At 60.7% G+C, this 21,510-nt stretch overlaps 3 protein-coding genes across 4 annotated transcripts; 2 read left to right on the top strand and 1 right to left on the bottom strand.

The window, feature by feature from the left end:
- The first annotated feature begins 8 nt into the window (after positions 1-8).
- LOC115945637 (tigger transposable element-derived protein 3-like) lies at positions 9-3,072 on the top strand. Its single transcript, XM_034069893.1, has 4 exons — positions 9-124; positions 287-407; positions 683-811; positions 926-3,072. The coding sequence occupies exons 2-4, from the start codon at positions 374-376 to the stop codon at positions 2,761-2,763; spliced, it is 2,001 nt and encodes a 666-aa protein (XP_033925784.1). The 5' UTR covers positions 9-124; positions 287-373; the 3' UTR covers positions 2,764-3,072.
- A 1,541-nt stretch (positions 3,073-4,613) lies between these two features.
- On the top strand, positions 4,614-10,419 carry LOC115945642 (uncharacterized). Its single transcript, XM_034070751.1, has 4 exons — positions 4,614-4,644; positions 6,528-6,926; positions 8,156-8,359; positions 8,903-10,419. Exons 2-4 carry the CDS (start codon positions 6,539-6,541, stop codon positions 9,928-9,930), a joined length of 1,620 nt encoding a protein of 539 aa, XP_033926642.1. The 5' UTR covers positions 4,614-4,644; positions 6,528-6,538; the 3' UTR covers positions 9,931-10,419.
- Positions 10,420-11,935: 1,516 nt separating this feature from the next.
- On the bottom strand, positions 11,936-16,646 carry LOC101871326 (zinc finger protein 282). 2 transcript variants are annotated; one of them, XM_034070216.1, is made up of 7 exons: positions 16,409-16,646; positions 15,036-15,437; positions 14,819-14,945; positions 14,412-14,525; positions 13,744-13,854; positions 13,489-13,608; positions 11,936-13,391 (listed from the first exon to the last, which is right to left on the bottom strand). In XM_034070216.1, exons 1-7 carry the CDS (start codon positions 16,634-16,636, stop codon positions 12,661-12,663), a joined length of 1,833 nt encoding a protein of 610 aa, XP_033926107.1. In that variant the 5' UTR covers positions 16,637-16,646; the 3' UTR covers positions 11,936-12,660. The 2 variants fall into 2 exon arrangements, with proteins under 2 accessions (XP_033926107.1, XP_033926176.1); XM_034070285.1 differs by having other exon boundaries at positions 11,938-13,391; positions 16,523-16,646.
- Between the last annotated feature and the right edge of the window lie 4,864 nt (positions 16,647-21,510).

The following is a 21,510-nucleotide window of genomic DNA, read 5'->3' as shown; positions in this document are numbered from 1 at the left end:
GGGGGCGGGGCTTCGGGTGTGCCGGGGAGCGCGCTCCCGCCGGTGGCAGCGGGACCGCGCGGGGCGGGAGTGGCGTGGTCGGGGCTGCACCGGGACTCACCGGGCGGGAAGCGGCCTGGCCCAGGTACGGCACCGGCGGTGGTACCGCGGCCCACGGGGCTCGCTGGCCGCGCTCCCATCCTCTTCCTGGTCGGCCCAGCGGGCAACGCCAACTCCCCGTGCCCGCCGTCCCTGCGCCGTCATCCCGGTGCAGCGAATCGTTCAATCGCTGTTGTCCCGCTCGCAGGTGAGGCCTTGCCAGGAGCAGCACCGGGAGCAGCACCGGGAGCAGCTGCGTGCCTCCCCAAGGACCGACCGGGACGGTGCCGGTGCCATGAAGGAGGACCCCGAGCGCCCCGTCGCCTTGGGTGAGGCTCGCGGGTCTTGCCCGCCACCAGCCCTGGCGCTGCAGGTCATCGCCTGGCCGGGAGCGGGTCCCGCGGCACGGTGGCGGCAGCACCGTCCTGGTGGGTGGGGGCACAGGGCGGCCGTGGGGCGGCTCCGGGGTCACCGCTGGACCGCGTCTGTTACCGCGGGATTTCTGGGGCGCGGGGACACCAGCAGGGGCCAGCTGTGACCAGCCGCCGTGCAGCGGCATCACCGGTAGCAGCACCGTTAGGCCCTCCTCTTGTTTCCATAACAGGTTACACCGTCACCAAACCCGACATCCTGGCTGAGCTGGAGCGAGGGGAGGAGGCAGCGGCAGCAGCAGGGCACTACAGAGAGCACCAGAGCCCTGGGCCACACATGGCACCCACTGGCCCCTCCCAGGGTGAGTGGGACAAAGGGCTCGGGTGGTAGGGCCAGATCCTGCTGAGCAGGAGGGCTTCGTCCCGCGGGATACCCAGTGAGGGGATCACCCCCAAACAGGATTCTGTCTCTGCAGGAGACTGGCTGGGGAAGGAGGTGAAGAGCGAGGAAGGTGTGTCCCCGCCGCCTGGCTCCCCCCCATCCCACCGCACTGCCTCCAGCAACTTCCCTGTCCTGCTGCAGGAACGGGGCTGCAGCTATTGCGGCGTCTCTGAGCCAGAGCTAAATCCCAGTGTCAGTAACGGGGGGTTCATCCCCTCACCCCCTGCCTTTGAGAGCCGCCGGTGCCGGCCAGGGGAGCCGCTGCTCGAGTGTGCTGAGTGCGGCCGAGGCTTTGGGCAAAAGCCAGACCTGGTGCGGCACCGGCTGGTGCACAGTGGAGAACGCGCCTATGCCTGTGGCCGTTGTGGAAGAGGGTTCGCTGAGGTGGTGGGGCTGGGGGCCACTGGCGGCCCCTGCCACCCAGCTCCCTGTGCCAGCCGCTCCTCAGGAACAGCAGAAGGGACAACAGCAGCACCACGGAAGGAGCGGAAGGAGCTGTCACTGACAGAGAAGGTACGGGTGCTGGAGATGTTGGAGGGCCCCAAGGTGTCACAGAATGAGCTGGCCAAGCGCTTTGGGGTGTCACAGCCCCAGATCTGCCGCATCATCAAGAACAAGGAGCGGATCCTGAGCGAATGGCACCGTAATGGCGACCCTGAGCGGAAACGCAAGCGGGAAGGGAAGGACGTAGCCTTGGAGACTGCTCTGCTGCGCTGGGTGAAGGGAGCCTGCGCCACTGACCTGCCTGTCAGTCGCCCGCTCCTCCAGTTCAAGGCCAAGCATCTTGCTGAGACACTGGGCCAGCCCGACCCAGAGCCCAGCAGTGGTAGGCTGGCTCGCTTTGGGACGCGTCACATCCTCACCTTCAAAAAGCCACTGGTGGAGAAAGGAGACTCGGAGCAGCCCACAGCTGAGCATTGGGCCAGCGCAGTGCTTCCTGGCCTCCTCTGCAGCTACACGCCTTCTGAGATCTACGCCTGCGGGGAGACGGCCGTCCTCAACCCAGCCAGCTCCCCTGGTGAGAGCACTGGTGACCGGCTGACACTCCTGCTCTGCACCAATGCCAGCGGCTCGGAGAAGGTCCCACTGAGGGCAGTGGGGGAGAGCCCCCAGCCCCGCTGCCTGCGGGGTGTCAACCTGGGGCAGATGCCCTGGAGCTACCGTGCCAGCAGCCTGGCCAGTGTGACCGCTCCCCTCTTCGCTGAGTGGCTGCGGGAGTTCAATGAGGGGATGCGGCGGCAGGGGAAGAGCATCCTTCTGCTCCTCAGCAAGCACGAGGCTCACCCCTACCTCCAGCTTTCTAATGTCAGGATGGTGTTTGTCCCACCAGCCAACAGCCTGGTCCAGCCCCTGGACCGCGGCATCACCAGTGACCTCAAGGGCCACTACCGGCGCCGCCTGCTGAGGTGGCTTCCGGCAGAGCGTGGCGTGGGGCAGCCGACCCTCCTGGATGTTCTGCACATGCTGGCGCAGGCGTGGGGTGACGTGCACCCCGGGCTCATTGCCAGCTGCTTCCGTGCTGCCGGCTTCTTCCCTGATGCCAGTACCGAGACCCCAGCACGGGGCTTGCTCAGCCAGGAGCAGCTGGAGCACCGCACGCTGACAGACAAGGAGCTGGAGCGTGATGGAGAGCTGGCGGATGGGGATGAGGGGACAGCAGATGGTGAAGATGGTGGAGAGCTGGCAGCGGTGCAGCCCTGCCCCTCGGAGCGGGAGGTGTGGCGGAGCCTGGCCACTCTGCGGCGGTACCTGGAGTGCCAGGCCACCTCACCAGACCTCTTCCAGGCCTTCTACGAGCTGGAGGATGCTGTGCACATGCTGTCAGCTGGTATCGGGCAAGGCCTCACCGGGGACAACCCTCCCAGACTGTGAGCACCAGACCTGCTCATGTCTGTGATGGGAACTGGTGTTCATTGGGACCATCACCAGCTTGGCCTGGCCACCATCTCCTGCATCACTGCCAGCTGAGTTGTGCTGTGGGGTTTGCTGTGGGTCCATGTGGCTCAGGGACAAAGGGGGTGCCCGGTGGGGTGCATGGAGGCTGTGAAACTGCCATGCTCAGGGACTGGCTGTGGCAGCACTGGGGGCATGAACCTGCTGCCAAAACCTTCTCCCAGAGGATGGTTTCTGCAGCAACAGGAGCTGTCATGGAGCTGCCCCTGGGGAGGATTTGCCCTGAGTGGGGTGATTGTGTTTACTGGGGGGGGGGGGGAAATTGGGTGGTGCTGGGGTATCAGCCATGCTGGGGGCTCCTTCCCACTTCCCATGGGGGTTTTGGGGTGATGGGTGGCACCAGCTGCTGTCACCACTTGGTGCCCAGAGGTTTGCAACAGGCATTAAAAAGGCAGAACTCAGTAAAGCACAGCACAGGTGGTGATTGTAATATTTTAACCAGGACAGAGACCCCACTATCCCTGGGGGCCACCCTAAACCTCCCCTTCACCTGCCTCACCTTGGCCAGGACCCCAGGGGGGGTGGGTGAGGGGCACGTGAGAGGGTTTGGGCAGGAGGTGCCTGTTGGGACACACCTGGGCAGGACACACAAGAGGTGCCCATCGGGGTATCTGTGGTGGGAGGCCCATTGGGATGCAGTGACTGGGTACTGAGCAGCATCAGGGTACACAGGACAGAGGATGCAGGGGGTATTTGAATGTGTCCATCTGGGTGCCTTCCAGAGTGAGCGGGACAGGGACAGTGCAATGGGTGCTCCTCGGGTGCACAGGGCAGGGTGCACTGAGTGATGCCCACTGGGATGCATGGGAATACAGCAGCCCCCCTTGGGTGCAGGGGATGGGATGCACTGGGAAGTGCCCACAGGGATGTACAACGATGAAGATTCAAGGAGCGCATGGGAGGGTTCAGGCACTGGCTTTGTGTGACGTTGCCTGTGGGAATGCACAACACATGCAACTCATGTGCAAGAGATCCTGCAAGGGATACATGGGTGCAGAGAATGGGGGCATGTAGGGATGTGCCTAGGGGGATGCATGGTCACGGCGGTGCAAACAGCAGCTGGGGGGTGCAGGCACAGGTTGCATGAGTGCCCATGGGAATGCAGAATCACGGGGGTACGAAGGGGGAGGGTGTCCCACGGGTGAGAGCATCGGGATGCAAGGGATGTGCAGGTATGCACAGGGAAGTACCTACAAGGATGCACAATCGCGAGGCAACACACCGAGGGGGAGCTGTGTGCAGGGCCGCAGTGCGCCCTGGCAGGGCAGGAGGTGCCTGTTGGACACACCTGGACATGCCACGGGGGTGCACAATCACGGCGGGGGGGGAAGGGCACGCAGCACACTAGGCGGGTTGCAGGGTGCAGGGATGGGGTGCAAGGGGGGAACGCCACGGGGATGCACCATCACGGGGGAGGGGTCCCGCAGCACCCAGGGGGAGGTGTGTGGGGACGGGGGGATCCCCACCGGGATGCAGCACCCGCGGGGATGCGTGTGGATGCACGGGTGTCCGTGTGTGCTGCTCCCGCCTTCCCCCCCCACCCCCGCGTAACTAGCCGGCTCTCCGCGCCGCGCCGCGGTGCCGCCAGGCGGCGCCCAAGGGCGGTGGCGCGCAGGGCCCGCGCCGCGCCGCGCCGCGCCGCTCGGAGGCGGAGGAAATGAAGGCGAGTTCCGCCGAGGCGGGAGCCATTACCCGCCGCCACCGCCGGAGCTGAGCCCCCCGCCGAGCCCGGCCCCGCCGCCGCCGGCTCCCCTCCCCGCTCCCCCCCTTCCCCCCCTTCGCACGCCCGTCCCGGCACAGGTAGGCGCAGCCGTCCTGCCCCGCGGGGTGCTGAGGGAGGGGGGTGGAAGGCCTGTGGCCAGGGCCGGTGCCTGCCCCCCGGCTCCCCCCACCTCCTCCCCTGAGGGCAGGCCCCGGCCCCTTTGTCCCCGGTGCCCGGCGGAAGAACGAACAAAAGCCACCCGCCGAAGGGCCCAGCCCTGCCCCGGGGGTGCAGTCGGTACCGGTAGCCCCCCCACACCCCAGGCATCCCGCGTCCGAGTGGGGAGAGGCCGCTGCTCTGAGGGGAGGGTGATTGCGGTTCTGAGGTATTCAGCCAGGGCCCTGAGGTGGCTGATGGAGGGCTGTCCATGGGGCCTGGAGATGCTGAGGGTGATTGAGGAGTTTGCCATGGTGCTGGGGGATGAGGGGAGCAGTGAGGCCAGGCCTGCGGTGAGCCATGGTCAGGAGCCTTGTGACATGGTGTCCAGGTGATCACCACTGCTGGGGGCTTTGCTGTGAGCCCAGTACATGCACTGTGGTCACCACGGCCTTTGCCAGCGTCTTGAAGCTCTTGGAGCTTGAGGTGTTCACAATGGCCAAGGTCTTTGCCATAGCTTTGGAACACTTGATGTGGCCTTGGGCTTTTGCTGTGGTCCCAAAGTCCTTGTGAGTGCTTGAGTTGTTTGCCATGGCCCAGGGTTTCACCATAGCATTGAAACACTTGCTGTAGTCATGGGTTTTTTCCATGGCACAAAGAGCCTCAATGGAAGCTTGAGGTGTTCACCGTGACCAAAGCTTTCTGTAATGTCTTTGCCATGGCCTTGAGGTGCTCACCACAGCCAGCAACTTCACCATGACTCCAGGGTCCTCACCAGGGACCTGAGGTTTTCAGTGGAGTCTTGAGATTCTCACCATGGCCAAGACCCTTGTGAAACAAGGGGAACACGGTTTGTTCCTGGAGTTTTCTCCGAATCACTTGCCAAGGCCTGCATTATGGCTAAAGTATTCATCATGCCCTTGAGATAATCACCATGGCTAAGACTTTTGCTTTTGCCATGCCCCCTAGACTTATCCTATTGCCAACGTCTGTGCCATGGTCCCAGAGCTGTAGCTGGAAACCCAAAGTGCTCATCATAGCCAAAGCTTTCACCATTGGCCTGAGGTCACATGCTGCAGCCATAGTGCTTCCACCATAGCTATAGCCCTTGCTATAGTGCTGAGGTGCTTGCTGTAGACCTGAGGTGCTGACCACGACCAAGGCTCACTGCAGCCCAGAGGTGATAGCCATGGCCCTGAAGTTGTTGCTGTGTCTCCTGCTGTGGCCCTGGGGTGTTCACCCTGTCCTGGAGACACTCAGCATGCAACCAGAGGTGCTCCCCATTGCTGTCAGCATGGCCACATGCCCCTCACTGTGGCCTCCAGGCACTCCCCATCACCCTAAACCTGGTCACAAGGTGCTCCTCAGCACCCTCTCTGTGGCCCTGAGCCACCTGCCATGGCCCCAAAGCACATGCTGTGGCTGAGGTGCTTGCCATGGCCTGTGCCATGACTATGACCCTCTCTGCGGCTCCTGTGGTAGCTGGCTGGGGGCCCCTGGGTGCCTCTGGTTGGAGAGGGCTGGGGGCCCTCGCCATCACCCCACACTGCCACCACCCACCGCTGCCCTTTCCTTTTCTCCCCTCCCAGGTGCTCTCGAGCCGGGGCAAGGGGATGAGGTGCCCCTCTGCCGCGTGGTGTGTCGAAGCGGCTCTTTAGATCCTCCCCGGCCCAAGCCTCCCCTGCCATGGATGCCTCGGGGGCTCTTGCTTCGGCTCCCTCCTCCGCGGCTCCCTCGGGCTCTCGCAGCCCCATGTTCCCCCCAGGAGCTGACAGAGAGGAGTGGGGACCGAGGTTCAATTGTGCCCCTTCCACCTCTGCCGCAGCCTCGCAGGCGATGCCAGCGTCTGGCCGGAAGAGGAAGGCCAACTTCTCCAATGACGAGACTGAGACGCTGGTCTGGAATGTGGTCCGGCATTTCAGCGCCCTGTATGGGTCTGAAGCCCTGCGGGCTCACCCGGTGCGGCGGAAGCAGCTCTGGACCCAAATCCAAAGCCGCGTCAACTTCCTGGGCTACACCGAGCGCTCCATTGACGACCTCAAGCACAAGTGGCGCGACCTGCGGCTGGACGTCAAGAAGAAGATCACCTCCAAGAAGCACCTGCCCATGAACCGTGCTGGTGGGCCACTCCACAAGCCGCGCCTCACGCCCCTGGAGAAGATGGTGGCTTCCACCTTCTTGCAGGCCAGCCACGACTCAGAGCCCGAAATCATCTTGGACCCAGGTCAGTTGTGGTTCTCTGGGGAGAGGAGAGTTGGAGTAGGAGAGTCCTGTGCTGCATCCCTGTGAGTGACATCTGGTCTGGTAATGTCGCCAGGGCACAGTCCTCTTCAGCTCTGGGGTCTGCTGGGCGTTTGCGTTCTGTGCTCCTTCTGTGGAAGGAGTCTTTCGGGTTTTACTCTCCTATGTGGTTTGTGTTGTGATCACAGCATCTGCAGGGCTGTGGTCCTGTCATGTCTGAGTGGCAAACTACCAAGGCTAAAAACTGTGTGCACTGGAATTCAAAATCCACTGTGGAAATAACCTGGGATCAACGGGAACACCTCAGACTTTGTGGGAGTGGGTCTTTTTTGTTGTCTTTTTTTCTTTCTTGGATGCAGTGCCTGGCCTTGCTGGACACCACCTAAAGGCAGCTGGTAAAAGATGGGATGGCATTTTATTTCCCCTGTTCCTGTCAGGGTCAGTGTCCCCCATCGGTAGCTGAGATCAGAGGAAGTGGGAGCATCTGCTTCAGTGCAGAGTCCCACCATCCTCCCACAGCATCTTGCACCCAGATGTCATGTCTGACTTCTTTGTGTCCCCAGAGGACACCAGGATTAGCTGCCATAGAATCATAGAATCAGAGTGGTTTGTGTTGGAAGGGACCGTAAAGCTCATCCAGTTCCAGCCCCCTGTCATTGGCAGGCACACCTTTCACTAGACCAGGTTGCTCCAAGCCCTGTCCAATCTGGCCTTGAGCACTGCAGAGGTGGGGCAGCCACAGCTTCTTGAAGCAGCTTATTCCAGTGTCTCACCACCCTGCTTCTTCCTCTGCTCTTTGATTTCATCTTGGTCCAACAGATTTCACTGGAGGCAGACTGGGCAGCATGGGTCTTGTTCCACTCGGTTCAGGCTCAAGACTGTGTCTGAACCAGATGCCTGTTTTGCTGCAGAGCAGAAGGGTTCTGGGCTGGAGGCAGAAGTCCTGCAGGACGTTAGGGGGTGCCAACACCCTCAGAGCTGGTTGAGTTTAGGACAGTCTTGAGAGAGGTGAAAGTGAGCGATAGGGCAGGCCGGCCTCACAGGAGGAGCATCTGTGCTTTGGTGTGACCCTGTCCCCCATGCAACATCATTCCTGTGCAGATTCCTGTGGGACCATTCTCCTGGGGAGCCCCATCCGCCTTTCTGTGGGGGCACGTGAACTGGCAGTGCCGTCGGCGCAATGGCTGAGGCTGGCTTCTCTCTGTCTCGTAGATCTGTTCTTCCCTGGCGCGACCAAGCAGTCCTTCATGCACCTGCAGCCTGGCATCAGCCATCCCAGCATCTACATCGACACCAACGGGCAGCCCTCATCCCTGCCAGACGTGGAGGGCTCTGCTGTGCCTCGGCTGGCGGTGCAGAGCCCTGACCCCTCCGTCATCTGCGAGTACAGCCGAGGGGAGGGACAGAGTAGTTCGGGTAAGGCTGCAGTGGAGATGGGCTGCTGCAGTGGAGGGAGGGCTCTGGGTCTGTCTGTTTGGGAGGTAAAAGGTTGTGGTGGTGGTTTGCACTGAGAGCTGTGTCCTGGTGCAGCAGAGTGCTGCTCGTGGGGCTGGATGCAGCCCTCAGCATGGCACTGGGGGTGTCGTAGTGGGGGACACTGATTGGAGATGTTTCCCTGTGCCTGCCCCGCCTGTGTGGTTGGTCTGTGAGTCCTGAAGGGTTGCAGATGCATAACGGGGAACCTGAAGCACGGTTTTGTGACTGCCAGTGGTTTTTCAGTGGCAGAAGGTGGCAAATCCCAATGAAGGCAAAGGCAGTGGCCATCCCTGTGTCACACAGGGACCTGGGGAACTCAAGGCAGTGGTGAGCAAAGCTGGTGGATGAGGGCTGTGCAGATGGAGCACATTGGCCTGCTGTGTCCATCAGGGATGTCTGTGAGGAGGGTGTCCATGTGTCAGGGAGGGGTAGGGGGCCGGGGCAGCAGCTGAGGCTCACCATAAGGCTTCTCTTCTCTTGCAGCCGAGTCGGGACCAGAGCTGCGGACTCCAGACGTGTCAGCCATTTCCCCGTCCCTGCGAAACGAGTCCCTTGTCTCCTACGCCTCCATGTCAGAGGAGGAGGAACGGGAAGGCCGGGAGGTGGAGAGAGGCCACGGCGGGGCCGTGGGGATGCAGTCGGGGCCTGAGGCCCCCATGCCTGCAGAGGAAGACATGAAACTGTCCCGCCAGGCCATGCTGATCCGCAGGTGCAGCTCCCAGGGCTCCGTCACCTCCCTGCCTGAGGACCCTCTCAACCCCGTAGATGCTCCCTCGGACTGGGGCCACGATGGGGTGTCCGACCTGCCCTCTCTGGGCCGTGGGCTCGACTCCTCACACCCTGAGGAGCAGGCGGGGGGCCCGGGACCAGAGATGGGCGCTTTGCCCAGGGTACTGATGGGGCCTACCTGGGAGAAGGCAGCAGCAGAGGAGGAGCCCCCGGCCCGCTCCCCGCTGCATGGTGCCCTGACCGAGGAGTCACTGCCCTCCTCTGCCTCCCCCCCAGGGGATGCTCCTGCTGCCCCTGGCCCACCCCGCGGCCTGGGCTGCTCCCGCCTGCGGGAGGACCGCCGGGAGAGCTGGAGGACTAACATCCATCACCTGCTGGACCTGGAGGAGCAGTGGGACCACCTGTACCACCAGGAGCTGGCCATGTGGCAGGAGGAGCGGGCAACCCAGCGTGAGGAGAGGGCCCGTGACCGCGAGCTCCAGTTCCGCCTGCTGGGCGTCCTCACGGACATCCGCGACGAGCTGCGCTACCTGCGCCAGGAGAGGGCCAGCGCCCGGCAGAGCCAGGTGCCGCCGCCCGAGCCCCATCCAGACCCCAGCCCACTCCTCGAGCAGCCCAAAGCCGAGCCCAGCTTCCCTGAGCCGCAGGCCGGGAGCACCAGCTGGGGAGAGACAACCGTGCCCAGCAGAAGCCCTTTTGGGAACCGGGGCCGGGGCCGGCGTCGGGGCCGGCCACGCGGCTCTGCCTCCAGACACAGACGTCTCTTCCTCACCAACAGCTAGGGACGGGCGGGAACACCGTTCCGCCAAGGACATGGTTGTGCCTGCAGGGCTCCGGCTGCGCAGCAGGTGCCCAGCCACGGACAGTGGGGCATGTGCGTGGGGAGTGGTGTGCGAGGGACCTGCCTGGCTCACAGGAGGTGTGCAGGGCGCCTGGGTCCCCCCTGTGAGCGTGGGGAAGGTACAAGGGGGCACGGGCGGCCGACACCCGGGGAGGGAAGTGTGGATACACCCGTGTCTGGTAAAGGGGTGTGTGTGTGCCCAGCCTGTGCCTGTGACCGTGGCTCTGCCTGCGTGAGCAGCCCAGAGCAGGGCCGCTGAGCACGGGGCATGTGTGAGCAAGCAGGGAGACACACGGGGGTCAGTGGGGCCACGCGTGTGACAGCGCTAGTCGAGTAGGATTACTACCTTCGGGGGGTGGGGAGTTAGGAACACTTAGTCGCTGATGTGCGAACATTTTATGCAAATCATTTAATGACCTAATTTGCATATAACCATAAACTTCTGTTAAAAAAAAAGCCCCAGAAAAACAGAAAAGCTGTCTCTGTGTGTGAGCTCAGGGCTGGGGTGCTGTGGTGAGGAGGGGCTGGTGAGCAGGACCAGGAGCTGTGCTGGGTGCTGAGCTGCAGTGATGGACACCTGAGTTAATCCTGCCTTTGTGAAGGCAGTGCCTCACAGGGGTGAGGGGCCACATGCTGCCCCTGTCCTCCAGCCCACCCTGAACCCTGTGGGAGCAGCTGCTGCTGCCCATGGGGGCACCCCTATGTGCCCTCCCCACAGCACCCAATGTGGATCCATCCCGGCTCCCTGTGTAGCTTCCGGAGCCTCCTCCATTACCCCGGTCGCTGCTCCCTTGTGCCAGTGCTGCTGGGCTGCTGTGTCATGCTGCTAATTCACTGCCTGCCTGAGGTTTCTCCCTGCTCCAGTCCCTGGTGCTGCCGGCACTCGGCTGCCCTGGCTGGGGAGCTGGCCACAGTTGTGGTGCAGTGATATGGAATAGTTAGCTCCATCGCCCTCCCGAGCACAGCCAGTACTGGGACATACAGTGGGGCAAAACTCTGGGCTCGATGGCACCTTCAGGGGAAGCCAGCACCCCGGATGAAGGCTGAGGAGAACAGGACCTGTGCTGCCTGGGCTTGGACCTGGCAACCTCAGCTGCCTGCTTGGGTCTGGGCTGGGGTGACAGCATGTATGGCTCAGGGGCAGCATGCAAGGTCCCCAGCAATGTGCAGGGTGTGAAGCAGTGCGCAGAGTCCCCAGGGTATGTGCAAGGTTGCAGGGAGTGTGCATTGTCTCCAGGGAGTTTGCAGTGTCCCTGGCATCATGCATGGCCCCTTTGGCAGCTGTCCCCAGGGAGCAAGCAATGTCCCCTAGGAGTGTATAGAGTCCCCCAGGAGCTCCAGCCCCTCACACTCTCCCTCTTTCTCTGGCCAAAAGGCCACCCTGGGCTAATGCTCCCCCCCATCTACCCTATGTGGGGACCCACCGCCACATTCCTGCTTGGTGGCAGCTACTTTGCCACCCAAGTAAGACAGAGCAGGCAGTGCAGCCACCGAGGGAGGGTGGCACTGCGGGTACTGAGCAAAGCCATAGCACTTGCTGGGTGACCAGGCTTTGGCTGTGACCTCCCAGGGTGACCCAAATCATGGACAGGAGGGACCTGGGAGCAGTTTGGTGATGGTAGGCAGGAGCCCAGGGCTGGGATTCAGCTGCGTAAAGTGAAGGCAGGAGTGGTGCCTGTGCTGCAGCTGGCATGAATGAGCAGGACATTGCTACCTGGTTGTTTCACTAGCTGATGAAATGATTTGCAGCAGGGTGTGGAGGCACAGGGAGGAGATGCTGGGTTCTGGGCCACAGGCCCATAGATTTCACAGAAAGGCAGGAAAAATGAGAAATGTTGGGAACTGGACATGCTGGGAAGGGTCTGGCAAGGGGGGCTGAGGGTTTGGGGCTGCAGCCACTGGGGAGACCAGGACTCACCACCCCAGAGCGCATGGCTGCATCCAGCAGACCTTAAAAGTCATGGCTGGTATGTGCAGACACACACAGAGGCACCCTGCAGCACGGTTGCCTGTCCTTCCCTCTCCCTGCAGGTTCACCCATGGGTGCAGGCACTTCTCACATTGCCAGCACCAGGCCATGGTGGCTGGAGACATCAGGCAGCTGCCATGCCCTTTGGCTCTGTGGTGCTGCCATTCCCACTGCCCTATGCCCCATGCTGAGCCGTGATTTCCCCCTATTCCCCATCACCAAGCTTGCAGGCACTGCCACTGCCTCCCCAGGATGCCGGACCACGGGGATGTGGCAGGAGCATGGCTGCAAGGCCTGAGGGCCATGGGGAACCCTGAGGGGCCAGGGGCCAAGGCGCTGCAGCCCAGCATGACTTTATTCTGTAGCACATTGTCCATACAAAACTACACCCCAAGCACTGTACAGAGCAGGATGGCACGGGGCGGGGGGCAGTAAAAATAAGCAGCGGGGGCCAGGGGAGCAGAGCAGCAGGCGGGGGCTGGCAGCGAGGGGGCAAGGCGGGGGAGCTGCTCCCCATCCTGTGCAGCAGGATTGTCCGGTGCGGGGAGCAGTGGGGGCCAAAGAGCGTCCGTCCATAGCAGGGGCTGGCCCCGGGGATCCCCATGTGCCCCCGCTCCGGCTGGGCACCTCTATTTGGTAGGAAGCTGCGTGGCCGGTGCCTGCCCCCATCCCGGGGGGTATCAGTCTGTGGCAGAGCAGCCCCTAGTCCCCAGGGGGCATGATGCCAGAGGGCGGCAGCGGGGGGGCCCCCCCCTCGGCCCCATGGACCCGCTGGTGATCCTTGAGGGATTCCTTGTAGCGGAAGCTGCGTCCGCAGGACGGGCACTGGTAGGGCCGTTCTCCGGTGTGGATGCGGTGGTGCTTGAGCAGGTTCTGCTTGCGGATGAAGGTTTTGCCGCAGGCGGCGCAGGCAAAGGGCCGCTCGCCCGTGTGCAGGCGCTGGTGGTTCTGCAGGTGCTCCTTGCGGCTGTAGCACTTGCCGCACTCGGTGCACTTGTAGGGCCGCTCGCCGCGGTGGATCATCTGGTGCCGCACCAGCCCCGAGTGGCAGTTGAAGGTCTTGCCGCACTCGGCGCAGGGGAAGGGGGGCTCGGGCGCATGGGTCCGCTGGTGGATCCGCAGGCTCTTCTTCCCGCTGAAGCTCTTCCCGCACTCAGTGCAGCCGTGTGGCCGCTCCTCGGCCGGTCCCGGTGTCGCAGTGGGACCCGCTGCCTCGGCTCCCGGTCCCGGCTCTGAGCCCGGAGCTTTGCCCAGTCTGTGCTGTGCTGGCAGGGCCACCGCTGGAGCTGGTGTCACCGCTGCCTGTCCCTCAGGGTTCCCAAAGCCTGTGCTGGGGAAGAGCAGCTCCCCAGAGCTGCCCGGCAAACCCACCTCATCGGGGGGCTCGGCATGAGGGCACCGCTCCTCCATCTTCACCAGCAGCCCATCGCCAGCTGCAGGGGGGAAGACCTTAGTCAGCGGATGCTGGAGACACCAGGGAAGTTCCTAGCCCTATCCCAGCCCCACAGGGCTGGACTCAGCATCACTCACCAGGACCAGGGCCTGTCAGCATCTCCCTCTCAGGCAGCTCCCAGGGCTCACGGACGCAGGGCTCTTCCTCCTGCTTGATCCATGACAAGAAGTCGTGGGCAGTGATCAGGGCGTCTGCACCTGCATGGAAGTACAGGGACAGGGACTCAGACACATCCTGCACAGGGCAGGCTGGGAGAGGCAGCAGCTCTAAAAAGCAGTGGTTGCTGCTGGCACTGGGCAGCCAGTGGGTGTGCAACACAGCCCTGGCCTCACCTGCACAGGGGTCTGCCGGCATCGCCCGCTCCTCCGTGAAATGCTGCTCCCCAACGAAGGACACCTCCTGTTTGATCCGGGACAGGACGTCGGAGGTGGAGATCAGTGACTCTGTTCACAAGGAGAAACTTGGCCAGTGCCAAGATGCAGCCACCCAGTGTGACCCATGGCCAATACACCATGGATGTGGGACCTTGGGCTGTGGCCACATCGGATATCCCTATCCCACAGCAGTTCTTTGGCACCAAGTACCCCTGGGGGATCTGTGGGGATGGGTGACCTCAGGACAGCCCATAGGGATGGGTGACAGTGGCACAGCAAATGGGGATAGGTGACTATGGGACAGCCCTTGGGGATGGGTGACTACAACACAGCCAACAGGGACATGTGTCTGTGATGCAGCCCATGGGCTCTGATGTGATGTGGTAGTGGTGGGGAACACATGGATCTCCCAGTGATGGATGCCCAAGGTCCTTGGCACATCAGTCACAGGGGATTTTCCAGAGTAAGTCATGGTGGCCCCTGGTAACACAGCAGGGAACAGAGTCTGGCCACAGCTTGGAAACTGGACCTGGAGGGCTGGGACCACCAGGAAAAGGGGAAGGATGCAAGCAGTGGGAAGAGGAAAACAAGCTGGGAGGCAGCAAGGCCAGGGACCATTGTCTCACCCGCACAGGCATCCGTTGGCAGCTCCCTCTGCTCCAGATCCCTCTGCTCAGGGACGCAAGGTCCCTCTGGGCGCTCGCTGCGGGGCTGTGCCTCGTTTCTGGAGAGGGCACCATCTGCACAGGGAGAGAGCACAGATGACACCAGCTGAGGGGCTGCACCCAACCCACCCTCCCCATGCCAACGGGCAGAGAACCTGCCTAAATTCAGCAGGACCTCCATGCCAGAGACCTGGGTAGCATTGATTTTGGGGGAAGAGAACCCACTGCAGCACCCTCGGGACTGGCAGCACAGGCTGCCCCACGTGGCGGCCCCGGCATAGCACAGCACATCATCCCATCCCTATGCACCCGCATCTAGGACCCTTTGTGTTGATGCAGCTGGGAAAGGGGTGAGAAGGGATGTTTACCCAGGGAGATCAAAGACTCATAGTTCTCCTTCACCAGGTTATTGTACAGCTCTTTCTGCCACTCCTCCAAATTCTTCCACTCCTCCGCGGAGAAGTAGACAGCAATGTCAACAAACGTCACCGGCACCTGCAGGGATAAGCCCCCGGCAGCTCAGCAGCATCCACTTCCCAGGGGCTCTGAGGGTACCCGTCCCACAGCCCCCCCAAGAGCCATTACCTTGGGGACTTCACCCTGTGGGCCAGGGGGCAGCCGCAGCACCCAGAAGTTCCTGTTCTTGAGGAGGTTCTCCACGTTCTCCAGGCGCCGCTGGAGCAGCCCGTACTCCTGGATGAGGGTGCCCAGCACAGCCCACTTGCTCTCCAGCTGGTTCCCGAACTCCATGGCTGTCTTCTCACAGTCCAGGAGCTTCTTCTCGGCCGTGCCGGACCGACCCTCCAGGCTGAGCAGGCGGGTGGCGAGGAGGTCGATCTTCCTCTCCATGGCCTGCACCGTGGCCACCACGGTCCAGAGGGAGGCCTCGGCAGAGTGGAGCTGTGCCTCTCGCACGTGCGCCCGCTCCGGCAGCAGCGGCGGCTGCAGTGGCATCAGGTGGGAGCCCTCCACATTCCATTCCTGCACCTGGGATGTGGGGAGGGAGCCCATGGTGGGCAGGTGGGAGGGGGCACACGGTCACCCCCCAGCGGGTTGTGCCTGATTTTGGGCTGATCTGGGCCACCCACTGCCCAAAGCCGGCAGCACTAACCCCACCTTGACCTCCTTGGCTGCAGTAGGGGTCCCACCTAGTTCCCCCAGCCCTGGGCACCCTAGGGACCTGTCCTGCAGGCACCTCTGTGTATGCCCAACCAGCGATTTGGCTGAGCAGGATGTGACCCCTGGCGCGGTTGGTTGGTGCTGCCCAGGCAAGGAAGGAGCTGCTGGGATCCAATCTACGCACCAGAAAGCGTCAGGACAGATAGAGCAGTGCTGAGGGGATGGTGAGAGGCAGACAAGGCTGGGCTCTGCTCGACCGGTAGGTGAGGGAGGGATTGCAAAGTGACCACGGGGTTAGCACCAGTCACTGTCCCCGTGGGGCACTGGCCAGCACCATCACTATGCTATGAGGGCAGAGGCCCCCACCCCAGCAACCCCCACCCCCCCACCCGTTGCTGATCCCCATCAGGCGGGATCCCCTCGGGATGGGGCCAGGGGCACTGGGCAGCCTGACGCGGATGCCCGGGGACATCCCGGGAGCACACGGAGGCATCCCGGGTCAGGGGTGCTGAGGGCACCCTGGGACTGGAGCCTGCGCGAAGCATCCCGGGGTCACCGGGGCATCCCACGGGCAAGGGGACATCCCAGGTCGGAGGCGCCCAGCCACACCGTGGGGCCGGTCCCGGGGACATCACGGGAGCACCGGAGCATGCCGGGACAGGTCTCCGCCAGCGGCCCGGGGCTGGAGGGCGCACGGGGTGGTCGGGGCTCTGCGGGCCGGGAGTGCGGGGAGGTCCCGGCCGGTCAGGCCCGTGGCGGTGGCGGGGATCGGCGCGGGTGGAGCGGCTCCGCCTCCGGTACCGGTGCCGATTCCTCGGTCCTGTCCGGGCCGCGCTTACCTGGGCGGGCGCCCACTCGGCCATGGCCCCGCGGTGCTGGGCCGGGCCCCGGCAGCTGGGCCCGGGCCGCGGCGGGGAGAGCGCGGAGCGGAGCGGGGCCGCGCTGCCGCCCACCTCCGCGCCGGGGCCGGTAGCGGGGCCGGGACTGGAGCCGCTGTCGGTGCCTGCGCGCTGCGGGCCGGGCCCCGCCGCCCCGCCGAGGAGCCAGGGGCAGCCGGGGAATTGCATCCGCCTCCGCCGGGCTTCGCGGCAGCGGGCGGGGGAGCGGCGCCGAGCGCGAAGCACTGCCGCCTACCGGCACAGACACCCGGCCGCCCCGACACCGCTACTGCCAGCGGCACTACCGGCACCCCGGCACCGGCACTGCCGCAGGCACCGAAGTCAGCGCTGGCACCGGCAGCAGCACTGGCCCTAGCACGGGCACGCATCGGCGCCGTCACTGCCGCCAGCACCAGCATCAGTATTGACCCTAGCACGGATTCAGCATTGGCACCTGTGGCAGCATCAGCGTTGGTATCAGCAGTAGCATGGGCATCAGTATTGGCATTAGCACGGGCACCGCATTGGCACCACCACAGTCACCGCCCCACCACTGGCACTACCACTAGCATCAGTACCAGCAATAGCATGGGGAAGCCATTGGCACCAGTGTTGGCACAGGCATCGGTGTTGGCAACAGCGTCGGCATGAGAACCACCACTGATACCAAGCCCCAGCACCAGTATCAGCATCATCACCAGTGTCAGTGCTGTTATCAGCATTGGCACCAAGCCCTGGTACTGGCATTGGTGCTGAATGTTGGTGCTGCTGCTGGCACCAACATCAGCACCAAGCCCAGGTATTATCACCAAACCTCTGCCCTGACACCAGCACCAGTTGCAGCTCTGGTATCAGCACCATCGTGGTGGCCTGATGGGTGCCCTGAGCCCAAAGTCCCCAGGTTACCATGCTCTGGTTGCAGCTGGGCACTGCATCCCTGCCAGCACCCCAGGGTGACAGCCCACAGGTGGCAAATTGGGCAAGGGGGTGTCCCTCCAACCCCCGGGGACACTCTGCTGCTGGGACCCCCCTTCTCCCTCCAGCAAACACCTGGTGACACACGGAGGGCTGCAGGGTGAGGGCCTGGTGTGGGCAGAGGAACACAGAGCCACCGCCAGCAGGACCCCTGCCCCAGCCAGAGATCAATGTGAGACCCACGTGCGGGGATGTTCTGGTTTTGCCCCCCCCCCCCACCCCAGCTCGGCCCAACCTTGGGACATTTCAGTCTAAGTTCCAGGGGCTGGTGTCGGTGTCAGATCAGGGAAAAACGTTGAAGTCCTGCCTTCATGGAAACCTCCTGGGGAAAGTTCATGCTTCAGGGGCATAGGGGTTGGCACAGAGGGGGCTCCCCTCCACAGGACACAGAGAGGCTTGTCCCAGCCTCTGAGCAGAGAGGGTGGTGGGCTGAGAAGGGTTAATGGGCTGAGCAGGCATCACGGGAGCCAGAGCAGCCATTTCACTTGAAGACGGCAGGGCTCCTGCATCTCTTCCAGTGCTGCATCCCCCAGCTCGGGCACCTGAAGGCCCCTCAAACCCCGGTCCCTCTTTCCCATGGCCCAGCACAGCTGCTGGCACCCACCAGAGCCTGGAGCAGGAGAAGCACTGGGGGTGGCAAGTGTGTCTCCTGGGCCCGAGGGTACAAGCTGATGGTGCCCCACAGGGCCTGGGGACCTCCCAGCACTGGGAGAGGTGGGATGGGGACCCCAAAGGGAATGGCTAAAAGCAGCGTTCAGGGAGCTCAGTCTCTTGGTGCAATTAAAGGTAGGGAGTGGGAAACGATGGTCTTTGGTAAAACAGAACACCAAAGAGGACATGGAGGTGCTGCTGTCCTGCACTGCCCTCTCCACCCTTGTCTCAGAGGTGCCAGGATTTGGCTGCACCATCTTGCTGGGACTTCGGCACACAGCACCCGTGGCCCAGCAGGGCTGCAGGGGACAGTGTTTGGTGACGGGACCAGCAGACAGGCACAGCACAGTCATGGAAGCCTTGTTCTTTGGGAAACCAGCAAATAAAGGCAGTTTACTGGTTTTTTTCACACCTGATTCGGAGAAAGCTCCATGAACAAACTCGCCAACAGAGTTTCAAGTTGACAAGCAGGTATTCTTTATTACGGCGCCGGGAGACACGGCGGATAGCTCCTCCTAACGTGTGTCCCCGTATTGCTCTAGAGGCCATCCTTATATAGTCACTGGGAATATGACATCATTTCCAGAAAGTTTCCCGCATTCATACAAAAATATGATGGTCATTCCCAGCTTAATTAACATTACAGACATAGCAATAATCCTGTTCTTTTACTTATCAATACTTTTAACTGCTCCCATCCTGGCCATCAGCTAGTCCCAGGTGCTACCCACCCCCTGGTCGTTTTCCATTCTGTTTTTGGCACACCTTTTGTACTGAGGTTCTGAGGACCTGCAACTGCCTTCAGACAAAACGGTTACTTTTCATTACAAAGCCAAACTTATCATTACTTTAGAACTGATTACATTTTGTGCCTTCTTGTTTCACACCACACCTGGCAACCAATAGATCTGGATGGGAAGGAGCCAGCTCCTGACAGCAGTCATGGCTGTGCCTACTGTGGAGGGATGGTGACCAGCTGCTCTCCCACGTTCCCTCTGGCTCTGGGTATGAGATTCTTGCTTGTGGGGAGCAGGTGCATCCCAGGGACAGCTCTCCTGCTTGGGAATGTAAAGTCAGGGCTCCATGTTCATTAGTACCAGCTTTAGATGCCATCAAGCCAGAGGGAATCCTAGAATGGTTTGGGTTGGAAGGGACCTTAAAACTCATCTCATTCCAATTTTCCTTCCATTAGACCAGGTTGGTTCAAGCCCCATCCAACCTGGCCTTGAACACTGCCAGGGATGGGGCAGCCACAGCTTCTCTGGGCACCCTGTGCCAGGGCCTCACCACCCTCACAGGAATGATTTTTTCCCTAATGAATATTTCCTATCATTTTTTCTTTTTTCCTTCTGGGAATTTATCCAGTCAATTCTGAACCAGTGTAAAGTCCCTGCACCTGCAGCATCTTTCTGCATGGGTGGCTCCAGCATAAGGAACCGCCACATTAGGAATCCCTGCCCTCCCTTCACTTGGAACCCACTGCTCACTAGATTTGCTCGGTGTCTCCCAGGCACCTGCTACACACCAGGTTCCAGTTCTGCTCCAAACTAGGCAATGGGAAGCGCCTGGGGTATGGAATATGTGGGCAGGGCTTGGATCTGCTCAGGATGGGATGTAATGGGGTAGAGTGGAAATTACGCACAATAAACATGATGAAGCCAAACTTCCCCAACAGCAGATGGAACTTTCTGGGAAAGGGCTCTTGTTTTGGTTGCTTTGACTAAAAATCCACACAAAGAAGGGAAGATGATCCCTTCCCAAAAAGTGCTCGTACCAGGCCTCTGTTTCTGTAGTTTTGTGTTTATTTGCATGAGGGCAGGACCCACAGCCCAGGTGGCACCAAGTGAACACAGAGGATGAGACCCTTCCTCTGCATCCGGTGGAGAGAGGGAGAAGCTCAGAGAAACTTTTATCAGCATTAATCACAAAATGCCAGACCTCTCAGTCTGCAAACTGGAGAAGGGAACGGGAGAGGATGCTTCAGACAGCAATCCATCCTAGTTAAACCAGGAAGGGCAGAAAAGCCTCACGTGTGACTTCCTGACCTTGTTTGTGTCTTCTATTCTCAGGTGTGTTCCTGTCACTGCTACTCCTGGTGAGGTGCTACACAACAGGGTGAGCTTTACACATTGTTACTGTGTATTGTATTGTTAATTTACACATTAAACACCACCTAAAGCTTTATAAAAACAAATGGTGTTGGAAACTCTCTTTAAAGAAATCCTCTCTTGCCAAAGATCTGGCATTTTTTCCCCTCTGCACAAATGGAAGATTCTACACAGTTTCTTGTACTTCCCTATGCATGAATGCTATTTCTCAAGGCAGGCACTGAGCCTCACCTTAGGCATCTTACTAAATAACAAAGACTACGAAAAACTCTTCCTGCTATAAGAGAATTCAGATAGTTTCCCAATGAGGAATTCAGAGAATCTCATGATTTCCAGAAGTGCTCCTGGGAAAAGACTCGGGTAAGGAAGGGCAAGTTTCTGCAGCCCTTCCAACCTCAACTTCCCAAGGACCTCAGCAGGCACCGCACTGAAGGACTACCCACTTGCTACTGGGGTCTTCTTCAAAACATTCTGCTTTGCTTTAGTGCTATTTTTCCATGAGGACTGGAAAACACAGTGTTTAAATACAGCTTCAGAAAGAATGAGTTTTGAAGTTCATAGCAGCATCTTGTGAAGCGAACAATTACTCTTGCACGTAAACTATTTGACTAATCATTCTGAGCTATACAAAGGCTCATGAAGGCCAAAATTCCCACTGGCAGCAGTGGAGTGGGAAGGAGGGCTCTATATGAGAAACAAACCCAAAAGGACTTATAATTTTTTAACCTGGGTATCTGTATGGAACAGGCTTCTCAGGGAAGTGGTGGAATCACCATCCCTGGCCGTCACACCAGAGCCCTTCTGCTTAAGGTGAGAGAAAACTGGCACTCCTGTTTCCAAATCATAGACAATGCCTCTCTTCCTAGTTCTTCTGCTGCTCCTTTCTTAGTACCCAAGTCATGTTAGGATGGTCGACTCCAGGTTTCCCCAGCACAACTGAATATTTACCAGTTAAATGAGCATTAAACATGCTTTACACAAGCACAACTCCTGTAGCTGTTACCCGTTGCCATGTCCATGGCTAACACAAGGGGCCAACGTCTCAATGCTTCCCACAGGGGAGACACCTCACTTTACCACTGAATCTTTTTTGACATTTTTTGCTTCATTTTGTGGTTTAATATTTGCTCAGTATTTTGTGCAAGTAAAACTTTACACTCTGCCATCACATTGGCTAGCACACTGCCTTTGTGGCTTTCCACCTCCATTGAATCTCAGTTTCCACTTAAACCTCTAAGCAAGGTGATAATTTCTTTTCAGTGAGGTCTTAGGAAGTTCTTCCCTGTGAGGGTGGTGAGGCCCTGGCACAGGGTGCCCAGAGAAGCTGTG

This window comes from Melopsittacus undulatus, chromosome 1 (genome assembly GCF_012275295.1).
Source record: "Melopsittacus undulatus isolate bMelUnd1 chromosome 1, bMelUnd1.mat.Z, whole genome shotgun sequence".
Lineage (NCBI taxonomy): Eukaryota > Metazoa > Chordata > Aves > Psittaciformes > Psittaculidae > Melopsittacus > Melopsittacus undulatus.
The sequence above is the reverse complement of the archived record's forward strand: the minus strand, read 5'-3'. Positions and strand labels throughout refer to the sequence as shown.